The 27,001-nt window shown below is 36.4% G+C and overlaps 1 protein-coding gene across 1 annotated transcript; it reads left to right on the forward strand.

Moving 5' to 3' along the window:
* The first annotated feature begins 23,979 nt into the window (after window positions 1–23,979).
* LOC131038237 (proliferating cell nuclear antigen) lies at window positions 23,980–26,635 on the forward strand. Its single transcript, XM_057970611.2, has 4 exons — window positions 23,980–24,349; window positions 25,860–26,012; window positions 26,117–26,214; window positions 26,312–26,635. Exons 1-4 carry the CDS (start codon window positions 24,031–24,033, stop codon window positions 26,534–26,536), a joined length of 795 nt encoding a protein of 264 aa, XP_057826594.1. The 5' UTR covers window positions 23,980–24,030; the 3' UTR covers window positions 26,537–26,635.
* The last annotated feature ends 366 nt before the right edge of the window (window positions 26,636–27,001 follow it).

The following is a 27,001-nucleotide window of genomic DNA, read 5'->3' on the forward strand; positions in this document are numbered from 1 at the left end:
GTGGATGTTATTTGTCTTTCAGTTTCATGCATTAAACTTTACCGGTACTGTTATTAACTATTAAACTGTCAACTGACATTAAGTTTGGTTTACCGGTATTATGCATCAAGTTTGATTAAGTTATATTTGGGTTGAAATTAATAGACAACCGATTCATCCCCCCCCCTCCTCTCAGTTGCCTCCGGGTCCTAACAATTGGTATCAGAGCTGAGTCCTCTTTTTGCAGAAGTGTAACAACTTGAGGAGATTCTATGGGAACTAACTATTTCAGGAAGGACAGTTCGAAACTTGATGGAACTAATTATGGTATATGGAAGATCAAAATGGAGATACATCTGAATTGCATTGGAAGAGACATATAGGATGCTACAAAGAATGGATATGTTGGTCCTACATAGAGTCAACCTAATCCACCAACCTTGGCTAAAGATCAGGAGAATGATTGCAAAGCAAGATAAGCACTTTCGAGCACATTGTCAGATCAACAAATCATGGGATTATCAGACCGATCTACTGCTAAAGCTATTTGGGATAAATTGGAAACATTGAATGAAGGTGATACCACTGTCAAAATTGCAAAACTGGAATGCTTCCGAGTTGGGTATAAAAATCTGAAAATGGAAGAAGATGAAAGGATTTATGCTTTTATGGAAAGCGTTAATGAAATTGTTTTGGGTATACAATGTTGTGGAGGATCCTTAAGTGAAGATGAAATTGTTTCTAAATTTTTAAGAGCATTGCCACTAGCATATAAAAATGAAAAGTAACTGCTATTAACGAATTCAGAATAATGCCTAATACATCAGTATCTAGAGATACCTTGGTTGGAAAACTTTCAACTTTTGAACTTGAGGAATTTGGTCTTGTTGCTACAATTAATACAGATTTAGCTTTCAAAGCATCATCATCATCATCATCTGAGAAATCTGATTGGAAAGCACTTTATGCAAGATAACTTGAAGACATCAGAAGGGAAAATGAAGAACTTGAAGAGCTTGAAGCACTATTTGCAAGGAAAATTCCTAAAGGTCCAGTTGGAAGTAAGTATGAAGGTAAAGCACCATTTAAATGTTTTAACTACAATAAAATTGGTCATATGGCATCTAGGTGTCCTGATAGACATGCAAGATTAAAAGAAGAAGCTAAAAGAGCATATAAGCCTAACCCTGAATATCAGAGATACAGATTTAAGAAGAATATAGACAAATCATGTTACTATGCTGATGAAGGAGTTACTAATGATTCTGATGAGGAACCGATAGACAATGGATGGGCTTTTGTTGAAATAATAGAAGATCAACCGACACCTACTGTACAACCAGTAGAGCAGACCCTGACAACTAAAATTGAAGAAAAGGATGAATGGATCATTGATTCCGGATGTTCACATCATATGACTGGTGATAAAAGTAAATTCTTAACTTTTCAGGAATACAATGGAGGTCTAGTAAAATTTGGGGACGATAAAGTTTGTTTGATCAGAGGAAAAGGCACTATATCTTTTGATGGTAAGCACAATACTAACAATGTTTATTATGTTGAAGGTTTGAAGCATAATCTTTTGAGTGTTGGTCAATTAGTTGAAAAACAATTTCAATTACAATTCAAGAATGGTAAATGCAAAATCATGAATAGAACTGGTTTGGAAATTGCAACCGGTAATCAGACTAGAGGTAATATCTTTCATTTTAATAACAATAAGAAGACATGCTTAATTGCACATATTGATGAAAGTTGGTTATGGCATAAGAGAATTTGTCATGTAAATTTTGATTGCATTGTGAAGATCAGTACAACTAAGGCAGTAAGGGATTTACCTAAGATTGTAAAACCTCACAATCCGGTATGTAAGGAATGTCAATTTGGAAAGCAAGTTAGAACAACTTTTAAGAGTATTCCAGAAAAATCTAATAATGTTCTTGATTTAATTCATATTGATTTATGTGGTCCAGCAAGAACTAGAAGTCTACGAGGAGATAGATATTTTATGCTAATCATTGATGATTATTCTAGAATGTGTTGGGTTACTTTTCTCAGGGAGAAATCAGAAGCTTTTGGGAAATTTAAATTATTCAAGGTAATGATAAAGATTGAAACTGGTAAGAAAATCAAATGTTTAAGATCAGATCAAGGAGGTGAATTCACATCTAAGGAATTTAATACATTCTATGAAGTAAATGGAATCAGAAGACAACTATCAACACCTCGAACACCCCGGCAAAATGGAGTTGTGGAAAGGAAGAACATAACTATTCTGGATGCAACTAGAAGCATGATATTAGAAGAAAACCTACCTCATGTGTATTGGAGAGAAGCAGTGAATACAACGGTTTACACATTCAACAGAGTTCACATCAAAGGTAAAATCGGTAAGACCCCTCATGAACTATGGTTTGGTAATACTCCTACCCTTAAATATTTCAGAATATTTGGAAGCAAATGTTATATTAGGAGAGATTATTATATTGGTAAATTTGATCCTAGAAGTGATGAAGGAATATTTCTTGGTTATTCATCTAAGAGCAAGGCATATAGATGTTTTAATAAAAGATTGTAGAAAATCATTGAGAGTGAAAATGTGAAGATTGATGAACAGTTTAGAGGTAATTCAAGGTCTATGGACTCTGAAATAGTAGTTGAAATAATCACAAATGAACCTACACTGAGTGCACTAGTACATAATTTAGATCCAGTCACACTGGCATCATTTGAGAATTCCACAGTGACTGAAAAACAACAAGTGAATACACCCATGTATGTAAGATTGAATCACTTTGAAAGTCAAATAATTGGGAATAAGTATCAAGGTGTTATGACAAGAGGAAGACTGGCAAATGAAGAGGTATGCTTAATTTGTCAAATTGAACCAGCAACTATTTTTGAAGAATGTGAAGATAAACATTGGATTAAAGCTATGGAAGATGAATTGGAACAAATTGAAAATAATAACACATGGACATTGGTTCCCTGACCTAAAAATAAAAATGTAATTGGAACTAAATGGGTATTCAGAAATAAACTTAATGAAGATGGTAAGGTAATCAGAAACAAAGCAAGATTAGTGTGTAAGGGATATTCACAGAAAGAGGGAATTGATTACAATGAAACCTTTGCACTGGTAGCTAGAATTGAGGCAGATAGACTATTTATAGCATTTGCAACACACAAGAACTATAAAGTATATCAAATGGATGTTAAATGTGCATTTCTGAATGGTGACCTTGAAGAGGAAGTTTATATTGAGCAACCTGATGGATTTTCTTTGACAAATGACAAAGATATGGTTTGCAGGTTAAGGAAAGCTTTATATGGATTAAAGCAAGCTCCTAGAGCTTGGTATGCTAGATTGGACAAATATCTTTTGAAGTTTGGTTACACTAAAGGTAATGCTGACATCAACTTATATTTCAAAGTGACAAATGATGACATCTTGGTTGTTGAAGTTTTTGTTGATGATATTATTTTTGGAGGAGAATATGGATTGTGTAAAGACTTTTCTAATAAGATGCAGGAAGAATTTGAAATGTCTATGATTAGGGAGATACAATTCTTTTTAGGATTGTAGATTTCATAGACTAATAAAGGTATTCATATGTCAATCAAAGTACTTGAAAGAATTACGAAATAAATTTGGTATGGAAAAAGTCTCTAAACCGATAAGTACTCCTATGACTACAACTGATAAACTATCATTGAAGGATGAATCAACACCTGTTAATCCGACAAGATATAAATCTATGATTGGAGGTTTACTGTATTTGACACAAACAAGACCTGATATTATGAATGCAGTATGTATTGTTTCAAGATTGTAGAGTAGTCCTAGAGAAAATCATGAATCAGCAGTGAAAAGGATTTTCCGGTATCTACAAGGCACAACAAATCTTGGTTTATGGTATCCTAAAGATAACACTTTTGATTTATGTGTATACACAGATGAAAATTAGGCAGGAGATGTAGATGACAGAAAGAGCACCACCAGCAGAGCATTCTTTCATGGTAGCAAATTGATTTCATGGTTGAGCAAGAAACAGAGTTGTACATCATTATCAACAGCTGAATCAGAATATGTTGCAGCAGCAACTAATTGTACTCAGGTATTATGGATTAAGCAAATGTTGAAGGACATAAAGGTAAAATGCAAAGAACCTATAATCATTTACTGTGATAAAATGGCAGCAATTGACATATCAAAGAATCCGGTATTTCACTCTAAAACTAAACATGTTTCTATCAAATTCAATTTTCTGAAAGAGAATGTTGAAGCAAAAGAAGTGAAATTGGTTTATGTGAATACTGAAGAGGAGATTGCAGATATCTTTACTAAGCCTTTGCCTAAGGAAAATTTTGAATATCTCAGAGAGCGGCTTGGGGTAATACCCTCACCGGTAGAGACTTAGATAGTTGGAGATTGGTATCAAACCGATAGGAATTAACAGAGAAACCTTTTTTCCGGCTTTGATGAAGGAGAGCTACTTCTCAGGGGGAGTAGTTGGATAAGTTGGTATTTGTAATTAGTTGTATGAACTGGTTATATCTGGTTTTTGTATTACTTTGGTATTTTATGTTAAAGGCGGAGAGATATCTATGGAAAAACATATTATCTTTTGGGGAGAGATTACTCTTTGGGGGAGAGATATTCTATATTTTGATTTCTGGTAATTGATCTCTTTGGAAGATTGTTGGTTTTTGGTTTTGGGCATTTCTACTTTGGCACTTAGATGGTTTTTCCATCTTGTGTTGCCATCAATGCCAAAGGGGGAGATTGTTGGTATTATGGATGTGTTGCATTGGTTTTGTCATTGATGTTAACACTTATCAACACTTATCAACACTGAAGATCTTTGGTTATTTTCATTGGCATGTTCAGTGACTTATGCACAGTCATCGATATTTGGTTCACCGGCAGGTTATATTGTTCACCGACACTGAGGATGATCTGTTATCATCTAGAGATTATTTGGTTGTGTCAAAGACATGGTTTGGACACTTGGTTTTGGTGATTTGGTTATTGGTCTAATCGAGTTTGCATATTTGTTGTTATCGACAAATTGGTCTAGGTTATGGACCGGCAAGCGTTATCTATTCCAGATCAGCACGACACGTTATGGAGATGATTTATTGATTGGTTATTATTGCAAATGCATTGAGCTGACATGATGCATCACATATTGATTCATTTATAATTGATTTAATTGTAATATTCTTAGTGAGCCGACCTACACATTTGGTCTTAGGTTTTGGTATATATGTAAGATCTCATTTGTGAGATTATGTAGTAGAAGTGGAAGAGGATTGTAATAAGGTATATGTGAATATAAGCAGAGCTACTCATGAAAACATCATGTGAAGATTCAAGGAAGGTATGAAGAAGACAATCAGAGCTTAATCGGTACTGAATCCAGCATATGAAGATGTTATTTTGAGCAGTACATTATCATTAGATTTAACCATCCAATTGTAGTCAATGTGACTCCCATATTGTGATTGAGCATTGAGCTCTAGGCAGTTGGCCTTTCTGCATGTGCATACCCCATTTGTACACACATACTATCTATAGTAGTATCATCTGATTGTGGGTGAGGTTTCCCACCATGGTTTTTCCCCTTACAGGGTTTCCACATACAAATATCTATGTTATGTGTTGTGGATGTTATTTGTCTTTTACTTTCATGCATTAAACTTTATCGGTATTGTTATTAATTGTTAAATTGTCAATCGACATTAAGTTTGGTTTACCGGTATTATGCATCAAGTTTGATTAAGTTATATTTGGGTTGAAATTAATAGACAACTGATTCACCCCCCCCCCCCCCCCCCTCTCAGTTGCCTCTGGGTCCTAACAAAGAGAGTGTTAAGATATTTGCGAGGTACTTCCAAGTATCTCTATGTTTCCATGGTAATCCTACCGGACCTCGACATTCCTTGAGTATTTGTAGGTATGTAGACTCTAATTGGGCAGGTGATATTGATAGCAGAAGATCCACCAGTGGATATGTGTTCACAATGTTTTGTGGTGCAGTGAGTTGTATGAGTAAGCGACAAGCTCTAATCGCTTTATCCACGATTGAAGTTGAGTACATGGTAGCTACTCACGCTTGCAAAGAAGCCATTTGGCTTAAGATATTGTGCTTGGATATTGTTTTTGATACAAAATAAATTACTATCTATTGTGACAACTAGAGTGCTATTTGTTTAGCGAAGAATCCCACTTTCCATGCTAGAACAAAGCATATTGATTTACAATTTCATTTTGTTCGTGATATGGTGGAAGATGGAAAGGTTAGGTTGGAAAAAAAATTATACTTTGGTGAATGTTGTAGATGCACTAACAGAGCCAATGAGCAATGAGAAGTTCAAATGGTGTGTCGGTTTTATGGGCCTTAGGGTCTTGAGCAAATGACAATTTTTTGACTTTTGACAAGTCTTTGACAAGTGGGAGAATGTTGGGATTAAGGTGTCTTAACCTTAGAGTTCAAACGTGCTAATTTAATTATTTGCTTTATTTTTCACCCAGCTAGGAAGTCCTAAATTTTATGGAAACTAGTGTCATAGGTTGCTATTTTGAGACTATGAAATTTTTTTATTGTGACTATGATGGTTTCTAGTTTGGTGGAAGAGTCATGGAGAGTTATATTTTGGCAATCTACATTTATGGTTTGAGTTCACTTTTGACAAGTGGTGTGAGGTAAAGATGTCACTTATTTGGTCATTGTAACTTCCATGTTGTACGTACATTACGTTTGGCAAGATGGCCATTATGGAATAGATATGTGTTGTTGCTTTGGAAGTTGCTATGTGCAACGTGTCATTGGATTAGTAAGGTGTTACTTGTGACACAACTTACCTCCTGGGCTTTGAAGATGGTTTTGGAAATCATAGGCACATACCTCTTTGTGATGAGCTCTATTTATATGTTGATGCCTTAGTGGTTTTGGAGAGAGATAGGTTGATTATTTTTAAGGCATTGTTATGCTACCATAATTGTTCTTGAAATCTCTATTGTAGCTAATCCTAAAGAGCGTTGGCTCTGTGCATTTTATTGTAATTGTTTTTGCTACTGATAATATAATTAAGTCTGGCTTTTGGAGTGTGGGTTTTTTCTCGAAATGTTTTTCCCACATATATTTGGTGTTGTGGTTTTATTTGTTAAATCTGATTTTAATATGTGTTTATCTTATTTACAATAGTTTAAAAGTTTGTAAGAAAATTTTGCATCACCTCTCCTATTAGATTTAGCATTTGGAAGTGTTATTCCACACTTAGGATTGCTTTTAGGTGATACCATTAGCTGTGCTACAATGAGATGGAGAAATAAATCCTACGCAAATCACAAGAGACATGTATGTGCATGTTATTGATCATCACAAGGATTCGTACTTGGAATAAAGAGGCATGGTTTGGTTTTCAATGTGCAATGATAACAAAAGGAATATGAATGTAATGCACAGTTTTGGGATTAAGGTGTCTCAACCTTTGCAAATCCTAACATTGGCTAATGCATTTATTTATTATTTTATTTATTGCCTACAAATGTCTAGTCATCTAGTGGGATTCACAAGCTTGGTGGCATCCTACTTGGCGATGATTGTATGACACATATGCTGCACATGTGGAGGTAGGCATCCCACGTGAGGATATTAACAAGTGTTGACCTATGATTGATTCTATGACATAATGGACAAGAGGGAGGATATACCTTTTGCATGGAGAGGATTATGACGAGTTGTAAGAGAATAAGCTAAAATTAGTCATTTATGACGTATTTTCTTACAATTGTAAGCATTGTAAGTTATGACAGTTGTAAGATATGTAAGAGCATTTGTCATACCTCGAAATAGTAAATTTTGAGTGCCCAACTTAGGAGGTTTGAATGGGGTCGTTTGGAGACGTACATGTGTCATTTGCATGTTTTTTGGTGGCCGAAAAATAGGGCCAAATGTTATGCACGACCCCATCTTGATGCTTCATCTAGGAGCTTCCTCTTGAGTTGTATTTCTCTATAAAAGGTAGTCTTGATGAGTGTTAGATGTGTAATGTTTGCAGATGAAGTATTATGCTACCGGAATTAATCCAGGTTGTAGTTGTAGACTTTTGTTAAAGAAGTTAAGTGCTGGAATTGTATTGTAAGATTTTGATTACTGGAATATAAAGTACTATGCTTTTGGAGTGTGGGTTTTTTTACCTGATAGGGTTTTCCCCACGATATATCTTGTGTTCATTGTTTATCTTTATGCATGTTTATTATCTCCCTATGAATGTGTTTCTATTTCTTTAATAAAAGATTTGTAAGAAAATTTGCACTATCTCCCCCACTAGATTAGTGTTAGGAAGCGTTTTTTCGCACCTTAGCTTCCTTTAAAACAATAATAAAAAATGGTAGATGCTCAAATAAAGAAGGGACTTCTCATCAAATCAGTCTTATAGGATTTCATCAAAAGGTACAGAGGTCATTTTTATGGAAACACACAATGCTGATCACGGAAATTCTAGATTATCTGGATGATCTCCTTGCAGAATAGAAAGAGTCTTCTTCTTTAGAAACTCTGTTTTAGTTGATTCTATTTTTTGTAGGTTGCGTTGTTTCCACTGTTGTTGTTTCTACTCTTTGTAATTATCCTAACAATCATTATTTAAATCACCTTAACCCAATGTTTTGGGTAAGGGAGAATATACAGATCATTTAGTCTTCTCATGGTATCAGAGCAACGATCCTCTGCATTGTTGCTTGCACACTCTCTCCTCCCCTCTGCATTGCGGCCTGCATGCTCTCTTCTCCATCGTCATGGCCACCAACAACACTTTCTCTACCACCAGTGCCGCCCACACACCCACCTCCCCACGCTCTCTATCTCCACCCTCCTCCACTCTCCAACCGGTTCCCCTTCACCACGCGATCTTTGTCAAACTTGATGGCCAAAACTACCTCCTTTGGCGCACACAGTTCCTCTCGCATCTCCAAGGCTATGACCTGGAAGGCTACGTTGATGGGACCATTGCTTGTCCCCCTCGTACTCTCTCTTCGACAGATCCGACATCAAATCCTGCCTATCTTGCCTGGCGCAAGCAGGACAAGATCCTTCTTGGATGGTTGCTCTCTGCACTTGCTATCGATACTCTGGTGACTGTTATTGGCCTTAATACCTCGCGTGTTGTTTGGCTCGCTCTAGAGAAGCGCTTTGCTTCCTGTTCCAAAGCATGACTCATGCAACTTCGTCGTGAAATACAGACCATCCGTAAGGGCGCTCTCTCCATGTCTAAGTACCTCCAGCGTGCCAAACAATTGGCTGACACCCTTGCAGCTTCCGGATAAACCGTCTGCAATTTGGATCTGCAGCAGATTATCTTGAGCGGTCTTGAGTCCACCTACGATGTTGTCGTCACTTCTCTAACAACCACGCTTGACACTATTGACATGGATGATTTTCAAGCCCATCTCCTCGCTTTCAAGATGAGTATCGATGCCCAATAGGCCCTCCTTCAACAGCACCTGGTGGCCAATGTAGCCAACCTTAATCGTACTCCCAATCCTTCTTCTCCACAACTTCCCTATAATAATAATCACGGAAGGAACCACAATAATCGAGGTCGTGGGAACAACAATCGTGGTCAACGCCCTCCACCCATGCCTATTCAGGCGACAAGATCGTGCCAGCTTTGCGGGCGTAAGAACCACATGACCAACACTTGTTGGTTCAGGTTTGATAAAACCTATCAGGAGATGCCCCAATCGTATGTCCCCCCTCTACATACGTGGTAGCACCCTATCCCTATCATCACTTTGGCGTCCCTCATCAGCAGTCTTCTTCCTATGCATTGTCTCAGATTTCGGCCGATCCTAACTGGTACCTTGATAGTGGAGCTACTAATCATCCTCAACAATCGGTCCCCCCTTCAGTGTTTGTTTAACACGGGTCCTGACTATTGAGCAATGCGTGTCTTTGGGTGCCTCTGTTTTCCCTACCTTTGACCCAACAACTCTAATAAGCTAGTCACGTTCTCTCCCTTGTGTCTTCTTGGGTTACAACTTGGTTCACAAAGGCTATAAATGCCTCCATCTTCCCCCCAATAGGATTTATATCTCTCGGCATGTTGTGTTTGATGAAGGGACCTATCCATTTGTTGCTCGCCAGAACGCACCATCACCGAGCTCGACCTCTCCACCATCTCAGGTATCCACTCTCCCACTTTTTCACTCACCTACATCTAGTGTGTCTTCACCTCCCTTTCAAGGAGCTCACCATGGTCTCTCTACCCCACTAGATGCCTCACCTTCTCCTAGTCGTGACCCCCCTACCCGAGTTGAGTCTACCCCCCCCCACCCCAATGATTTCGGCCCCACCGTCTCCTAGTCGTGACTCCCCTTCATCTCCTTTGCCGTTACCTTTGCCAAGCTCGATGGTCCCTCCTACGAATGTGCATCCCATGGTTACAAGGTCCAAACATGGCATTTTTCAACCCAAGGCATACGGTGCTACTAAGCACCCCTTAGATCCTGATGATATTGATGAGCCCACATGTTTTTCCCAAGCCAAAGTGGACCCATAGTGGCACTTGGCTATGGATAATGAAATTAATGCACTTCTCCAGAATGGGACGTGGAGCCTAGTCCCACCCAAGTCCCAATTAAATGTTGTTGGGTGCAAATGGGTTTTTAAATTGAAAAAGAAAGCACGCGGCTCAATTGATCGCTACAAAGCACAACTAGTTGCTGAGGGGTTCAATCAACAGGAAGGAATTGACTATGGGGAAACTTTCAGTCCTATGGTCAAACCCTGTACCATTCGTACAATTCTCACTATTGCACTCTCTATGGGCTGGCCACTTCACCAACTCGATGTGCAAAATGTCTTCCTCCATGGTGTCCTTGAGGAAGAGGTTTACATGAAGCAACCACCTGGCTATATTGATCCCCAGTTTCCTAATCATGTGTGTAGACTCCACAAGTCTCTCTACGGTCTCAAACAAGCTCCACGGGCCTGGTACCACCGACTGAGCACATTTCTCCAACAGGTTGGGTTTGTGGGTTCCAAAGCTGACACTTCGCTATTCATTAAGTGAAACGTCCACTCCACTGTTTTTATGCTTGTTTATGTCGACGATATTATTATTACTGGGTCTACTATGGACTGTGTTCAGGATTTGATATCTCAACTTCAGTCAGCTTTTTTCATAAAAGACTTGGGCTCTCTCCATTATTATTTGGGCATCGAAGCACTTTCAACTCCTACAGGGCTTCTCCTATCTCAAAGGAAGTATACACTTTATCTTCTCAAGAAGACAAAGATGGACGGTGCAAAATCGGTTCACACTCCTATTTGCAGCCAAGAAAAGTTGTCTAAATTCACCGGCTTCACCTTCAGCGATCCCACTCTATACAGGAGTGTTGTTGGTGCTCTTCAGTATCTCACCCTTACGAGACCAGATATTGCTTTCGTTGTCAATAAGGTATGTCAGTTTATGCAATAGCCCACTGATGATCATTGGAACGTTGTCAAGCGTATCCTACGGTACCTAAAGGAAACTCTCTCTTATGGACTGCAACTCAGCAAGTCTAGCCCTCTCACTGTTAATGCCTTTTCTGACTCAGATTGGGTTGGCTGCCCTGATGACTGTCGTTCTACTAGCAGTTACTGCATCTTCCTTGGCCCAAACCTGATTTCATGGAGTGCTCGAAAACAAAAGATCGTCTCAAGGTCTAGTACCGAAGCTAAATATAGAGGAGTTGCCATAGCCACTGATGAGCTAATTTGGATTCAATCCCTCCTCTCTGAACTTGGATATTCTCCCACTGCTCCCCCTATTCTATGGTGTGACAATCTTGATGCTACGTATCTCACGGCTAATCCAGTCTTTCATGCACGGACTAAGCACATTGAGATTGATTATTACTTCATTCGTGAGAAAGTTGCTAACAAAGGCCTTGTTGTTAGATTCATCTCTACAAAATATCAGGTTGCAGATGTCTTCACTAAGGGGTTGAGCCCAGGCCTGGAATTTGACGGTCACTCTTACCTGTCATATCAATTTTTTATGACGGTTTGGTAATTTCAATGCCTTTCATTTGATGTTTTAAAAAAAATATTGATTGTCAAAAAAAAATCTTCTTTGTGTCATATAATTACAAACTTACATTTTATTGATAAATAAAAAGAATAATAACATAATACATATTTATAATAGAAAATAGAAACAACTTTAAAAATTCATATTAAAATAGTTTAAAAATTAGAAACAACTATGTTTTAGTATTTCAGTTATAACAAGTTTCTAAATCGATATTTGAGACAATCTTCTTAAAAATATTTAAAAAATAAATTGACTAAGTTTCTAAATTCACTTAAGAAAATAGAAATTATTTTGAAAATTCATATTAAAGCATTATAAAATTAGAAACAAATATATCTTACTTTTTAAAAATAAATTTATATTTTTATAATAAACATTCTTAAATAATATATATCAATATTTTAAATATATATATATATTATGGTTTATTAATAATTTGAAGTGTCATATATACGTTTTTAGAAAAAAATAGCATGTCAATGTATACGGTCTAGTAATTTTTTAAATTGTCATTTACGGTCCAAAAGTGAAAAAACGGCCATATAGCCTGTCAAATTCCAGGTCTGGTTGAGCCTAAGGGGTTGAGCTCTGCTCGATTTTCATTACTTCGGGACAAGTTGACCGTACAAGCACCCACGCTCACCTTAAGGGGATATATGGAAACACACAGCGCTGATCACGGAAATCCCAGGATATCCGGATGATCTCCTCGCAGAATAGAAAGACTCTTTTTCTTTAGAAACTCTGTTTTAGCTGTTTCTATTTTCTGTAGGTGTTGTTGTTTCCACTCTTTGTAATTATCCTAACAGTCATTATTTAAATCACCTTAACCCAACGTTTTGGGTAAGGGAGAATATACAGATCATTTAGTCTTCTCAATTTTGATCAATATGTGGTTCCTTTAAGAATTAAATCGATGCATGAGAAAGTGCGCAGCAGGGAAGATCAGAAAAAATCAAGCAAAGTGGATACAAGGTATCGATGGAAAGATGAAGAAGTCACAAGCCAAGAATGCAGAGAAGCCACAATAGAGACATTGATATACGAGCAAGGAAATGGTGAGTTGTTATGAGATGCCATGGATGTAAGTACAGATGAAAGGAAGTTTAGGGAAAAACAAACACCCAACCTACATCAATAATATGAAAATAAAACTAAATGAGAGCAACAAACATCAAGGAATGGAGATGGAACTTCAAAGCACAATGTTGATCAAACACGCAGAAAGATAAAAAACAATGGAAGTGCATCTAGTTGTGAGTGGTACGCAACATGGAAGAAGATTGAATGATGGGCAACCTTGGTGGACTTTACTGGCTCGACATTGCCAACAATAAAAGTCATCCCGTGTTCCCGTGGGATGGATGACTTTGGGGTTCTAGACCCTGAAGGATACCTGTGTCATCAAAGCTTGCAGCCTTCTCCAAACCTCAAAGTCCGTAGGGTTCCTGCAAACTTTGAACTCTGAAGGACGCAAAGCTCGAAATCCTGTGAGGATGTAAATTGCAATTTGGTGAAAAGGAGGTGCAATTAGCAGCAAAACGTTGAAGTCAAGAAGCTAAGAGATACAAGTAAAAGAGAGGTGGATATCACAAGTGAAGATAAAACAAGATGCCGATCTCAAAAGCACAGAGATTTAATGACACCCTAATGCCCTACTTCCTAAGTCCGTAAAGTCCGAATTAGAGAAAGTTGGAAAGCCCTAAATGGATGTGTGTACAAAGTGGAAAAGAAAAGCCTTCATGTTAATTGGGATTTCATTATTTTCATATTTCAAAGTGTTTTGAATACTTTTCTGGTTGTAATTTAAGTTTAAGAATCACTGTAATTTAAATTTGATTTCAATAATAATAATAATTCTATTTAAAGAAAAGTATTTAAATTTTCAATTTAAATTCATTAGATGACTTCAAATTATCTTTCGGTGGATTTACTCTTAAATGTGTTTATGAATTAATTGTTTATTTTGATGTTTCTTCCAGTCAAGTGGAAATTTACGAAATGGGAAATCAAAAGAGGGAGTTTATCAAACCTTAATTTGTAAATTTGTAAATTTATTTTATTATAATTAAAATCTAAGAATAATAAGGTAAAATTAATTGGTTTAAATTATTTTATTATAAACTCACAATGTAATGTTCATTTTCATTTTATTTTTTAAAATTGTGAATTTATTAAATGAGTTGGAGCACTCAATAAAATTCAAAATAATTAGTTAGTAATTTATGTAAAGGGTCCAAAATGGAATCTAAGTGACAAATGGGAATGAAAGTGAATTAAAGTGAACTAGAGATAGACTTGGAATTTTCCTATGTGAGGAGTTTGAATGCACAGTCAACTCGATGTCAAAATTAGAAAGTTACTATTTCATAGACTTGCCTACATCGTCAATTGGAGTTGAATTTTGGTTGCAAAGGGGTGTCCCTTTTAAAGAGTGTTTGCATGCACTGAAATTGGCATGATTTGGGATGTTTCTACAAAGGGATTTTTTATCCTCGAAAGCTATAAATGAGAATTGGGCTCAATGAAAAGGGTTAGAGATTTTCAAGTAGAAGCTTAGAATTTAGAAGTAGATTCGAAAACTCGCAAAGTGTGGTTGCATGCCATTTTTGTTTAATTTTAAATTTGCATTTTCATGTTAGTGTAGCTGGAAACGATCTAAATTAGAGTAGAAATTAAAGTTTCAATGTCTTGAATCTACTGGACAAGTTCCTCATTTGAAGGCATATTTATACTTCTGATGTGATTTATTGCTTCTTTCAGATGTTTTTTGGTCATATGATGAGTGTTTGATGTTTGTTTTATTCGATTCAACTCTACTTAGGAGACTCACTTGATCTTTGGAATCTTCATGGATCATGCTCTTGTGGATAATATTTGCTAACTTTGTGAGCACTTTCCTTGGTTTGTCCATCATATTCTTATTGATACAATATGTGGGATCTTGCAACTCTGCATAGTACTTGTTTTCATGATTGATATTCATGACATAGTAATCCTTATACATGGGTATTCCAAAGATCCTTTCAATGTTATTAGGAGAATTGTCTAGGACTACCTCCCCCGTAGGTCCAAATACTTTTCTTTGGTCAACATTGTAGTGTTCTACACAGTACCTCACCTATGTCTGGGGACTAAAGAGATGTGGGAAAAGTAGTAGCTTGGAACAATTTTTGATTTAGCTAATGAGGTGGCCCACAAGGTCCTTTTGTTTTCGTATCTAACCATTTTCAAAAAATCCTTCATGTTGGCATGTCCTAAGTTTGTGTCCAAGATGTTGATAACTTTTGACAACATTCTTGAAGGTGGCATGCACCTAAGTAATTCGTACTTCATTGATGGACTCCTCAATTCCTTCTCCTCACATGCTATCCCCTACAAGGCAAACATGCCAAGTTAAGAAAAACAAGAACTTCCATTTTAATTGTCACATAAATCATATCATTAGCTTTACCCTCGTGGAGATATGCATAACGTGATAACCTTGCCAAATCCAAAAGCACATCACAATAATTACATCGAAAAGCTATTTGATTGATCAATTTCATAACTAGGGATCAAAGTTTAGTGTTGAGTCATCACCTTTGGCTTTGAGTAATGGATATAGATCAACTCGACCTCGATCACTGATACTTGTGTTCATTAAGTTCAATTGGAATATCATTAGTGTTGGGCTTCGAGATTGAATAGGAAGGTTTTCTTTGTTTATGGAAAAAATTCTAGTGCACCCCCTATTGATGTGTTTTTCATGCATACTACAACACATAATAAAATATTAAGTATTGTATCCTCTCTTGAACAAAATCTTCTCTTATGCTAAGCTTCGTGGTCGTAGAAGGTGACTCCAAGGTTCTGAATGTTAGGTCTTGACGTGCTCTTGGATAGACTCAGTGTGTATGATGTGATATTGTTGGAATCACAAGGTGGACTTACGTTGAATCTTTGAATGCTTGAATATTGTTAGAATGTGGGATTTCACTTAAAAAGGATAAAAGGGTAAGGGTTGAGAAAGCTAATCTAAGCCTAGAATGTAAGACAAAGTACAATCTTTGGTGAAACTCAACTAAGCTTTGCTTTGACATACAATGAACATCTCCACAAGGATAATACGATATTTTAGGGATAGATTTATGATTTCCAAATCACCACTACAAGCATAGATACCCTTAAGGTCAAGCATATCAATGAAAGAGTGATAATTAAATTTAAGCTTGGATAAGATGAATCTAGTTGACTATGCAAGACACTTTACAATCAGCAAGGTGTTAGTAGTATGGATGTGTGAATTTCACCATTGATCATGCACAAATTTCTTCCATTCATCTAAACAACATGAAAATTAAATGAGAAGTAGAGACCATGCAAATCTCTAAATCAACATATGGATTTCACCATATCTTCAATGAAGTTTACATGCTTCTTACAACAAAGTCTTGGCAACATTTTTTGCCTTATCTTCATACTCTACTCTAATTATTTGTTGCTAGCTACCTACTATTCACTAATGTTGAACTATTAACTACTCACTATTAACCTTTACAAATGAAAGATTGGAACCTTATATAGTGCACTCATTACAATTGAGTGGTTCAGATTGATTCACAATCAATGCTCGATATTGAAAGATAAGAGCACTAATTAGGGTTTGTTCACCCATTACAAATCATTTAGTGCTTGACCAATGATAGATTTGTAAAATACGAGACACATGTTCTCCATTGAGTTATTCACCAATAGATGATGAGGGTAATTGCATTGGACTTTGTACCCACATGTGGCAGTTATCCTCTTTGATGGATGAGTTAGGTACATTGAATCTAGATGCCTCAACTTAGAATGATGTGATCGGATAAGTGATGACTGGGCACCACCTTATCTTGCTTGATTTTCATAACTCATCATAAAGGTAGGTGATTGAGGCATATCTCTTGATACTCAACATTTGCAAGCTCAATTAATGAATGAGATGAAGGTAAGATATATTCCCAAATTACATCATCTTCTAATTTTGAAACGGTTTCTTGTCTTGATCACCTCCGCCTTGGAGATTCCATCTTGCTATACTGGCAATGATTCTTGGATTTCTAGAGGAAATTCAAGATTGTGCAAAATTTCTTCCTTGAGTGTTTGACCTTCCTTGTACAATGTTGTCTTCTTCATGCGGTGGAAATCCTTCATACCAAGCTTGGTGTTTTCTTCATGTGACTAGATATCACTTCACCCTTTCTCCTTGTGTTGGTAATTTATCTTCCTTGCCTTGTTGATGTTGTGGTATCTTTGTTGTAGGGCAATGTTGCCTTGAGCCTCTTTCATCAAACCTTGTGTTTGAGTCCTTTGTCACCTACAAAAAAAACAAAAATAGTATCAAACACACATGAAAATGAATGAAAATCCATCAATCCTCTTTCACAACTCCCACAATTCAATCTGTTGCTACCCTAGAAATGAAAGTTCGGGCTTGGAAATATGATGTGAAAGAGGCTTCTATGACTGAAAACCATCTAAAACCTTAACTTGTAGCTACATTAGCATCAAATCCGAGGTTAAATTCCTAATAAAATGATCATAAAACTCACTTTAGACCTAAAAATAAATATTTATCTCACTGGTAGTCTCAAATTTGCCTTTAGTTTGGCAAAATTATCCTTATTTTTTGTTAATTAATAAGGATTTGTTGTTCTGATTTATGAATTTGTTGAACCCTTACTTGTCTTGTTTGATTAAATCATTGTCCTTGTTGGTAAGTTCACTATCTTTGAGGAAAATTTGTTGGATCTTAAATGCTGATGAAAATCGCTATGACTTGAAGAAGACACAAGTTTTCTCTGCTTTTCTTGATCACCTAATAAAGATCACCACTTTATGTGCTGATGTTGATAGTGAATTCGTTGTCTATGGAAGATAAATTTGCTAAAGTGGAATCACTTGCAAACGATTATTGGTTGAATGCAAGGATCAATCCATCTCTTACATGTATTGAAGGGAGGCATCTCTTGATCCTAAGACCGACTTGCTTTTCCATTGAATGATTTACACTTTCAAAGGTTGACTTGTTTTATTCTTTTAAATTTATCATGAAACATCTCTCTTCCTTCATGGGCCCCTTCTTACAAGATGGTGCTAAAACTTATATGTCTTCCCTTTAGTCATGGATAATGAGTATCAAAGGGTTGTGCTTTTTGGAAGGCATAGGAAATGGAAGGTGAGGGTGGATGGAAGGAAATGGAAATGAAGGAAATGGAAATGATAGGGGATGGAAGTGAGGGGAGATAAAAGTGGAATTGGGGGGAAAGGAAGCATGTGCCAAGGATGGAAGGAAGTAAATGTGGCGAAGTGAGGGAGAAGTGGCAGGTGAGTTTGAAATGAAGGATGGATAAAAGGAAAGAAGGTGGAGAAAAGATGGAAGGAAATTGAAATGGAAGGTGAGGGTGGATAAAAGGAAATGGAAGCGTTAGGATATGGAAATGGTAGGAAATGGAAGTGGAAGGAGAATGTGGAAGGAGAAGGTGATCAGGGTTTGAGCACCCATTGGCACTATTGGGAGAGGCGGGTCAAAGATTTAGGAGGGCAAGGGGAATGTCAAGGTGAATGTCACGCTTTTAGACCATCACAAGAAGTTTGCATTATGGTAAGGGTATTGGAAGTGATTCATCACTTGTTGATTGACTTGATACTTTATTCACTCCCTTTACTTATCATTCATTAGGATTGTGATAACTTGTTAGAAATGTTCTAGCAAGGTTGTGATCATCTTCAAGTAAAGAAAATGTGAAGTGAAAGTTCCCTAATTTGGGAGGCAACTGGAAGTTCACGCATTTGAGGCTCCACAAGAAGTGACCTCAAGATGACAACTTTGCTAACTTAATCATCTCACCTTGAGCCTCTTCATGATGATTTGGACTCTAGCCTATCCTTCTTCTAAGCATTTGAGACTCTCTCTAAAACAATTTTCTTTAGCCAAATTTCAACACTTTGTCTCTGATTATGCAAGTAAATGATGATGATCAAATGGAATGATCATCATGAATCACTCATTTCCTAAACCCTAAAAACTAATTGACCCTAAAACTATCAATGACTAAAACCAAGACAACTAGCCTAAAAAGTGAAAAAAGTGGGGGTCCCCATTTATAGTGGGGCGATGTGTGAAATGGTCACAACACCCTCGATCACCCACATACAAGGGTTTATTCTTAGCTTGGAGGGTTTCAACCTTTAGTGGAACTTCGAATAAGACAACCCCAACCCCCATGAGGCTTAGTGCATCAAAATTTTGGAACCTTTGTAGATTGGGGGTTGCGGTTTATCATGACCTTGTAACTTCTAATTGATTTTTTTCACGAGTTACCCCCAATCCTTGCTTGACTTAATATTTGCGGTTGTTGAGTCAATTCAACTTTAGGAGGTCAGGGTAAGATTATTTGAGTACATTTTTTTATGGAACCTTGAATAAGTTTTTCCTTTTCTCAAGAATCAGGGTTGGGGATGGGTAAGATCTTTTGAGTACATTTTTGAGATAAGTTATCCCAACCAATGCAAGACTTTTTTTATTCAAGTTTTTCCTTTTCTCAAGAATCAGGGTTGGGGATGAATGGTAGGAAATTTGAAACTTTATCAACATTAATCTATAAAAACTTCGATTCTTTATTAGAATGGTATTCAAGGTGTTCAAATCGATATTTTGATGGATTAAACCTAAGTCATTCTTTGACCATTTCATGTGAGCAAATTAAGTTCAACCAAAATGTGTGTTTCTCAATGTGATTCATAAGGTTTTTTTATTAAATTTCAAAAAGGTTTGTGGGAAAACCCCCGATAATTCTTCATAAGAACCATAACACATTCGACATAAAAAGCCTAGTCGGATCAAACAACTAAGACTTCATGTTGAGGAGGGATGGAAATGAATAAAGGAGAATATCAACAAGGGGAACAAGAACTGCAAACGAAATATCAAGAAAGAACCCAAAACCATCAACTCATTCCTAGAAAAAAACACAAACGAGAACAAGGAAGCAAAAGAAAAACTAAATTGCACACCTGCAAACCTAATCCCACATGTCAGGGATGGTGGAATCTATGTTTATGGCACGAGATGAATGCTTGAACAACCACTTGATCACAAAAGGTATTGCAATGAGCTCTAAATAAGAAAAAAAATGGTGATTAAACCCCTTAGACTCAAGCATTTTGTAAGTGACTGTGTTGACATAATGACCAAGTACCATCATTAATGCACAAGCTTCAGGGGTCAGGGTGTAAGAGGCACCAGGAGACCATGGCATTAGGGGTCAGGGGTAATATGTTCACTTGTTACAAGTGAACATATTACATCCAATCATCAATGTCCAAAAAGTAAAGAGATGAGGGTTGGAGAACTACGACCTTCCTATTTTCACAAGGTGAAAATAGGACAAGGGAAGGTTGAAGATCGATCCTTGAATAAGAGACAAAAAAAGGAAACGAAAAAAGGTGGAAAAAAAAAACAACACTAAGGGCCCAAAACCCTTGGGGAGGAAGGCGAAAAGAAAAAAAAAAGGAGAAAGAAGGGGAATCTATTGGTGTAAATAATTATTCATCATGGATATTATTACACCTTACTTAAATTTTCTTAGGTACATGCATATCATAGTAGTTTGGGTATGATACACTTGGGTGTTTGTGCCCCATTGAGATAGTGTGTGTAGGAGAATTTCCACCTTTTATGGTGTTGATCTTGTTATTACTCTATCATATCCACTTATTGTGGAATGATAATTCCACCTTCGGTGGGTGATCCACCTCATGTGGAATATTTTATTGTTTCTCCTACCTACCACACCTATTTCCTACCCACCTTTGTTTCTTATTGAGCCACATGTCATGTTTGTGTGCTCACATATCCATATAGTCTTGCCTATACAAGCAGGCTCATCTACATTGTATGTAACAACAACAATTGCTTGGTGATCCAGTTGATCATATTTTCATCTTGATAGAATATAGTTTATTCCTATCATACATTTTGTTCTCTCTTATTTGTGCTTTCCATTGCCTCTAGATCTTGGCAAAATCTCACAAAATCCCCATTTTTTCAAGTGGCAAAGTGCGGTGTGAGTTGTGAAACACAACATTTTCAGAACTAACACTTTCCTCTTCATTAATAGTCAACTTTCCAATGCAAGACACCTTCTACATATCAACTACTAAATTCAAGAATATGTTTTTCCCTATGCACATAACCACTTGTCAAATATGAACGCTTACACATTCTTAATGTGATTTAGAAACTTCCATAATTAACTCTTACATCTCATAAAACCATCATATTAGGTTTTCATAGTTTGTCATGGAATAGATATAACAACTTATGACACTTGCCACCTAACACACGCACACACATACACACGCATGTACTTTTATTTTTCCCTTGAACCATTGTAGCTACCATAAGACATTTATCCACATACAAATATAAATATGATAAATCAAAATCAATGAAAGATGAATAATATAACATGACATAAGTATGGAACATGACTAGGATGCCTATACCACTTTTTATCAATAGGCTCTGTCATAAAATTTGTTAGAATTACACAATCCCTTCCTTTGTGATTGTTGAGTTACTAGATCTCTATGCTCTTATATGGACAAGGGAGAGGTTAGAGACAATATTTGGAGAGTAGATATCTAGAAGAATTAATCTATTTACGAGATAGTTAACTAGTTGAACTAAACTCCTTAAAAATAGTTAACTAGTAAAACCTATCTACTTAAGATAGAGCCATACTATAATTTCAAATGATACGTGGATGAGTGAACATTACTTAATGTACATTATCCATAAATTATTAAAGTAATTATCTATGAGTTAATACAATGATTACCCATCAATTATATATAGCAACATATATACAATTGCATCTTAAAGCCATAAATTAGCACATGATAATTAAATATACTAACTATTAGTGCTATCATAGAAAATTTCTTTGTGATTAAAAGAAGGGATAACCTCCTGATAAAAATTCTATCATAATATGGCTTAAGTAGACTCTTGCTAGATCAAGTTGAACTTCTATGACACCTCAAAAGCTATTTTGAGTATTGTTGGGGTTAGAGGTGTTATAAGAGATAATAAGGGTAGATTAATGGTTGCATATGTAGGTAGCTTATGAGTTCAAACTACCCACTTGTGGAAGTAAAGGCTAATTTTTAGGCCATCCAACTAGTTGAAAATATGAAGATTTCTTATCTTTTTATTAAGGGGGACTCTTCAACATAATCAAATGTATTCAAAAGGTCATGTCTCCTACCTAGACCATCAAACATATAATAGAAGATGAAATGGGTGCTATGAAGAAAATTAAGGAAGTTAAATTTTCCATGCCTATAACTAAAGTAGTAAGATGGATGATAAAATACCCTATAAAAGTATTTATGATTCTAGGTTCAAAAAATGGGTTGAGGCAGATTCCTTGCCTAGAGATATTATCTAATGTTTAAAAGACAAGGCCACAATGTAACCAATCCTCCTTCTCTTTCTTTACTATTATGTATATTAAAGGCAAGTGGGTTCCTATTTTACTTGTGTCATGGTGTGTAGAATTAAGAAGAGATTTAGCTTATTTTGTAGGCAACTTATCATTGTTATGAAATCTTCAATCTAGTTGAATTGGGGTGATATCGCAAGAAAGAAGCCCATGCATTTGAAATGCAAATCAATATTAAGGACTCTTGTGCTTCTATGGATTTGATTATAATAGGCATTATATAAAAGTTGGGAGTGGGCCTTTCATGGTCATAGTCAAGCTTTCTTATAATCAAGGGCTTCTTGGTGTGAAGTGCAACAACTTATTGAGGACGAGTTATTAAATCTTTATAGAAGGTGAAAGGGTATAAATTGAACCTTCATCTCATGAAGGTGTAAGGTAGAAATCTACGATTTGGCACATGCTTCATAGAGGTGACCTTACTCAATTTATGGAAAGAATCCATGACCATGATCTAGTCCCCATGATGGAGTTTGCTAAGTGTTGTAAGCCTAGGACATTTTTTATGATAGAAGTTTGTTTTGTGGTGTTTGAAGAGACTATAAACAAGGCAACATGTATGTCCATGAAAGGATTGAAGGTTTGCAAAGCCAAACAAGGTAGATTATCTCAAGAAGGCTTACAATCTTGTACACAACATTCCCAATTGGTTTATGATAGAGAATGAACAAATCAAAATAAGACGAGATCTATTGCTGTGACAAGTCAAAAAAATTAGTCCCAATCTCATGTTAAGGCTAGTTACCAATGGAGCATACTCGGGGATGTCAGCCATTTGAAAGAGGAATGAATGAGTTAAGCAATAAAACACTTCACATTTAGCAATATTACAATCATTAACTTAACAATGCATATCATCATGCTCCATAGTAGTAAAAAGGAAAGACAATCAATATGAAACTTGACTATAAAAGAAATAGAAGTCAAAGGAGGAAATATGAGAAATATTTGGAAAGTCTAGACATAAAGATAGTGGAAGACCATTTGAATTTTCTAGGAGAGAAATACAATGTTGTAGATTCTTTGAAATATCTCTCTCCACCTTAACATTAAGTTTTATTATGTTGTCTTTTTATTGTTACTTATATATTTAATTGATATTGGCTTACAAAATCATAAGACACAATTGTTAATCTTAATTTACTATTTTTTATAATTAACCCTTACAACTAGGAGGCATAGAGTTCATTAACCGGTTTAGTAAAGTCGAGAAAGGAGCTGACAGTACCTCAAACTTCCGAAGCACTTATTGGGAGTGAAATTTAAATTTAAGTTTAAATTTCACTCCAAAGTGTAGCGGGAAAAGCAAACCCTCGTTCCCGCCAATGAGTGTCGAAAGATTCGACAGTCGGCGAGCTTAAAGAGTGGGGTTTGCATTCGTGTTTGTGCAAGTTGCAGAGGTGTGCCATTAGACGAGAAGGTGAAGATGTTGGAGCTTAGGCTGGTGCAGGGGAGTCTACTGAAGAAGGTGCTTGAGGCCATTAAGGACCTCGTCACCGATGCCAATTTCGACTGCTCAACCACTGGCTTCTCCCTCCAGGCCATGGACTCCAGCCACGTGGCACTCGTCGCCCTTCTCCTGCGATCCGAAGGCTTCGAGCATTTCCGCTGCGATCGCAACATGTCCATGGGCATGAATCTCAACAACATGGCCAAAATGCTCAAGTGTGCCGGCAATGACGATATCATAACCCTTAAGGCTGATGATGGCGGCGACACCGTTACCTTCATGTTTGAGAGCCCTAGTAAGTGCCCTTTTCGTCTTATTCTTTTCCTTTCAGCTATGGATCTCATCACTCCAGTTGAACTGGGAAGGCTGTCCTTTACTGGGTGGATCTGGTGGGCCACTCTCTTTAATCATCTAGCCATTGAGCAAATGTGTTTTTTGGATTGAAAAATGATGAATAATTGTCGCATTTTGATTGATAAAAGTGATTGTTGAGTGCTTGATTTTTAAGAGTAACCCTCATCGTATGAATCGATTCCTCTGTTTCCTTGGAGGCTTCTGCCAGGGTTCTTCTCTCTGTCAAGTAGTGTAGTTGTAGCCTTGTAGGCTAGGTAACTGAACAAAATAGCAGATCCCAGCCCTTGCTTTTTATTGGTAAAAGGCTGCATTTTGTGTCAAGCTGAGTTTTGGGTTTTTTTTCGCCTGTTTTTATGGTCTGCAGCCATTTAAGAGTAGTCTCATCAGTTCGAAAAATTGGGCGATTATGGCATCAATTAGAACATTATTTGAAGGGTGGGAAATGTTCTTTATCTAGAGGTGGTTGATATCCCCTTCGTGGGGTGTAATTTGGACTGTGGGTGCAATGCTATTTGGGGCATCTGCTGTTTACTTTTTGGGTATTTCAAAGTCCTTGTGAAAATCTTTCATCTGCTTTGAAGCCATGCTACTGACATTGTTATCTATTTACTGTCTGGTTCGGTCAAATGTTACACCGGCGAGAAGTGTTTGGAAGTGTGAAGTTCAACAGCCACATCCTTTTAGTCTCCCCTGTTTTGGACTCTTCATCTGTCCTGACGAGTTCAGTATATAATTGGAAGTTGAAACACTCTATCATGTATTCGAATTTGTGTATTTGCTGCTGTAAATAATAGAAGAAATCCGTAATAGCTTTTCTTGCGGATGTAATCAATTCTGGTGAACAGCATATTCGCTGAAATTATGTATTATTTTTTGTGTTCTGTTCATTGTTACCGGTCCTTTTTCAATTTACGCTTTATACCTAACAAAAACTAGATCTACAATGAGGTGGGATTTATGCAACTTTGCTTAATTCAAATGAATTAGAGGCCCTTTACATCATTTATTCATTTAGGTGCAATTCTTTTCTGCTATATTTTGTAGATTTCATTCACCATATTCACCAAGATGAAACTTTTGATTTTGATCTGATGTTAAAGAACTCTTTTATTGTTTTAGGTGCAATTGTTTTCTATTTTAATTTGTAGATTTCATTCGCCATATTCACCAAGATCAGGTAAATGGTTCCGATCTGATGTTAATGAACTCAGATGGTGAACCCTTGTTTGTTTAGTATCCATTGTTTTTTGATTAGATTATACAAATCTATTTTCTTCACCAGTGTTTTGGAATATATTCTCTGATCTATCATGAGGATCATTTGTTTTCTCCTGTTATTTTACCATGATGACATCACGAAATGTGATCTAAAATACTGATTAAAAAATGATTCTTTTAAGCTTAGCTTCATCTTTAGCTGATGATGTTTTACATCTCCTTTTCTATTGCAGATCAAGACAAGATTTCAGATTTTGAAATGAAGTTGATGGACATAGACAGTGAGCATCTGGGCATCCCAGAATCAGAGTACCATGCAATTGTGAGAATGCCATCTCAGGAGTTTGCTCGCATTTGTAAAGATCTTAGCAGTATTGGGGACACTGGTACATGGCATTGTTATTAATGGCAAATTACAATTGTGCATTTTGCTTGCTGAGGATGCTCTAATCTAAACTGTATTTCTTTTTCTTATGCAATGTGGGTACAGTGGTGATTTCTGTAACAAAGGAAGGGGTCAAGTTTTCAACAAGGGGGGATATTGGCAGTGCTAACATTGTTTGCAGGCAGAACACCTCTGTTGATAAGGTAATCTTCAAATTCTAAGCCCAATCTAGACTATTCTGTGTTGTGGGGAGTTGATGTGAATTGCTTATGTTAGTGTATGTTTGTTTTTGTTTCACAGCCAGAGGAGGCAACTATTATTGAGATGCAGGAGCCAGTTTCATTAACATTTGCTCTGAGATATATGAACTCCTTTACAAAGGCAACTCCCCTTTCTAATACTGTAACTATAAGCATGTCATCTGAATTGCCTGTAGTTGTCGAATATAAGATAGCAGATATGGGTTACATCAGGTTCTATTTGGCTCCCAAGATTGAGGAGGAAGAAGAAATGGCTGGGAGTTAAGTTTGTGTTACATATGACCGGTTAAGTGTTTGTAGGCCTTGTAACTTTTGTTGTTTTAAAATTGGTTTAATTGAAAGATGTTTTCACTTTTTCTATAAACGGCCTTTCTTCATTTGTTGTTTGGGTTCTTAATGGTCTCTTAACCCTCATTAAAATTAATATATTATTGATACTTAATTTTTTTCTTGTATATTTGAGTTAGTTTTTAGATTCAAAGCAAAATACAAATTAATTAAAATCTTAGATTTTAAGGCATTAAAATTATTTTTAATAAAAATTATATAAATAAAAAAATATTATTAAGTATAGATTTTATAAATTATATAAATATATATGGTATTAGTTGAACCTATTCAAAACAATCATTTGTAAATAATAACTAATCCAAATTTGTTGCAACCACCTCATTACCATGTACTCACTCACACATACAACACTCATAACAACAAGAACAATAAACAAACA

The sequence above is a fragment of the Cryptomeria japonica genome, chromosome 10, assembly GCF_030272615.1.
Source record: "Cryptomeria japonica chromosome 10, Sugi_1.0, whole genome shotgun sequence".
Taxonomy (NCBI): domain Eukaryota; kingdom Viridiplantae; phylum Streptophyta; class Pinopsida; order Cupressales; family Cupressaceae; genus Cryptomeria; species Cryptomeria japonica.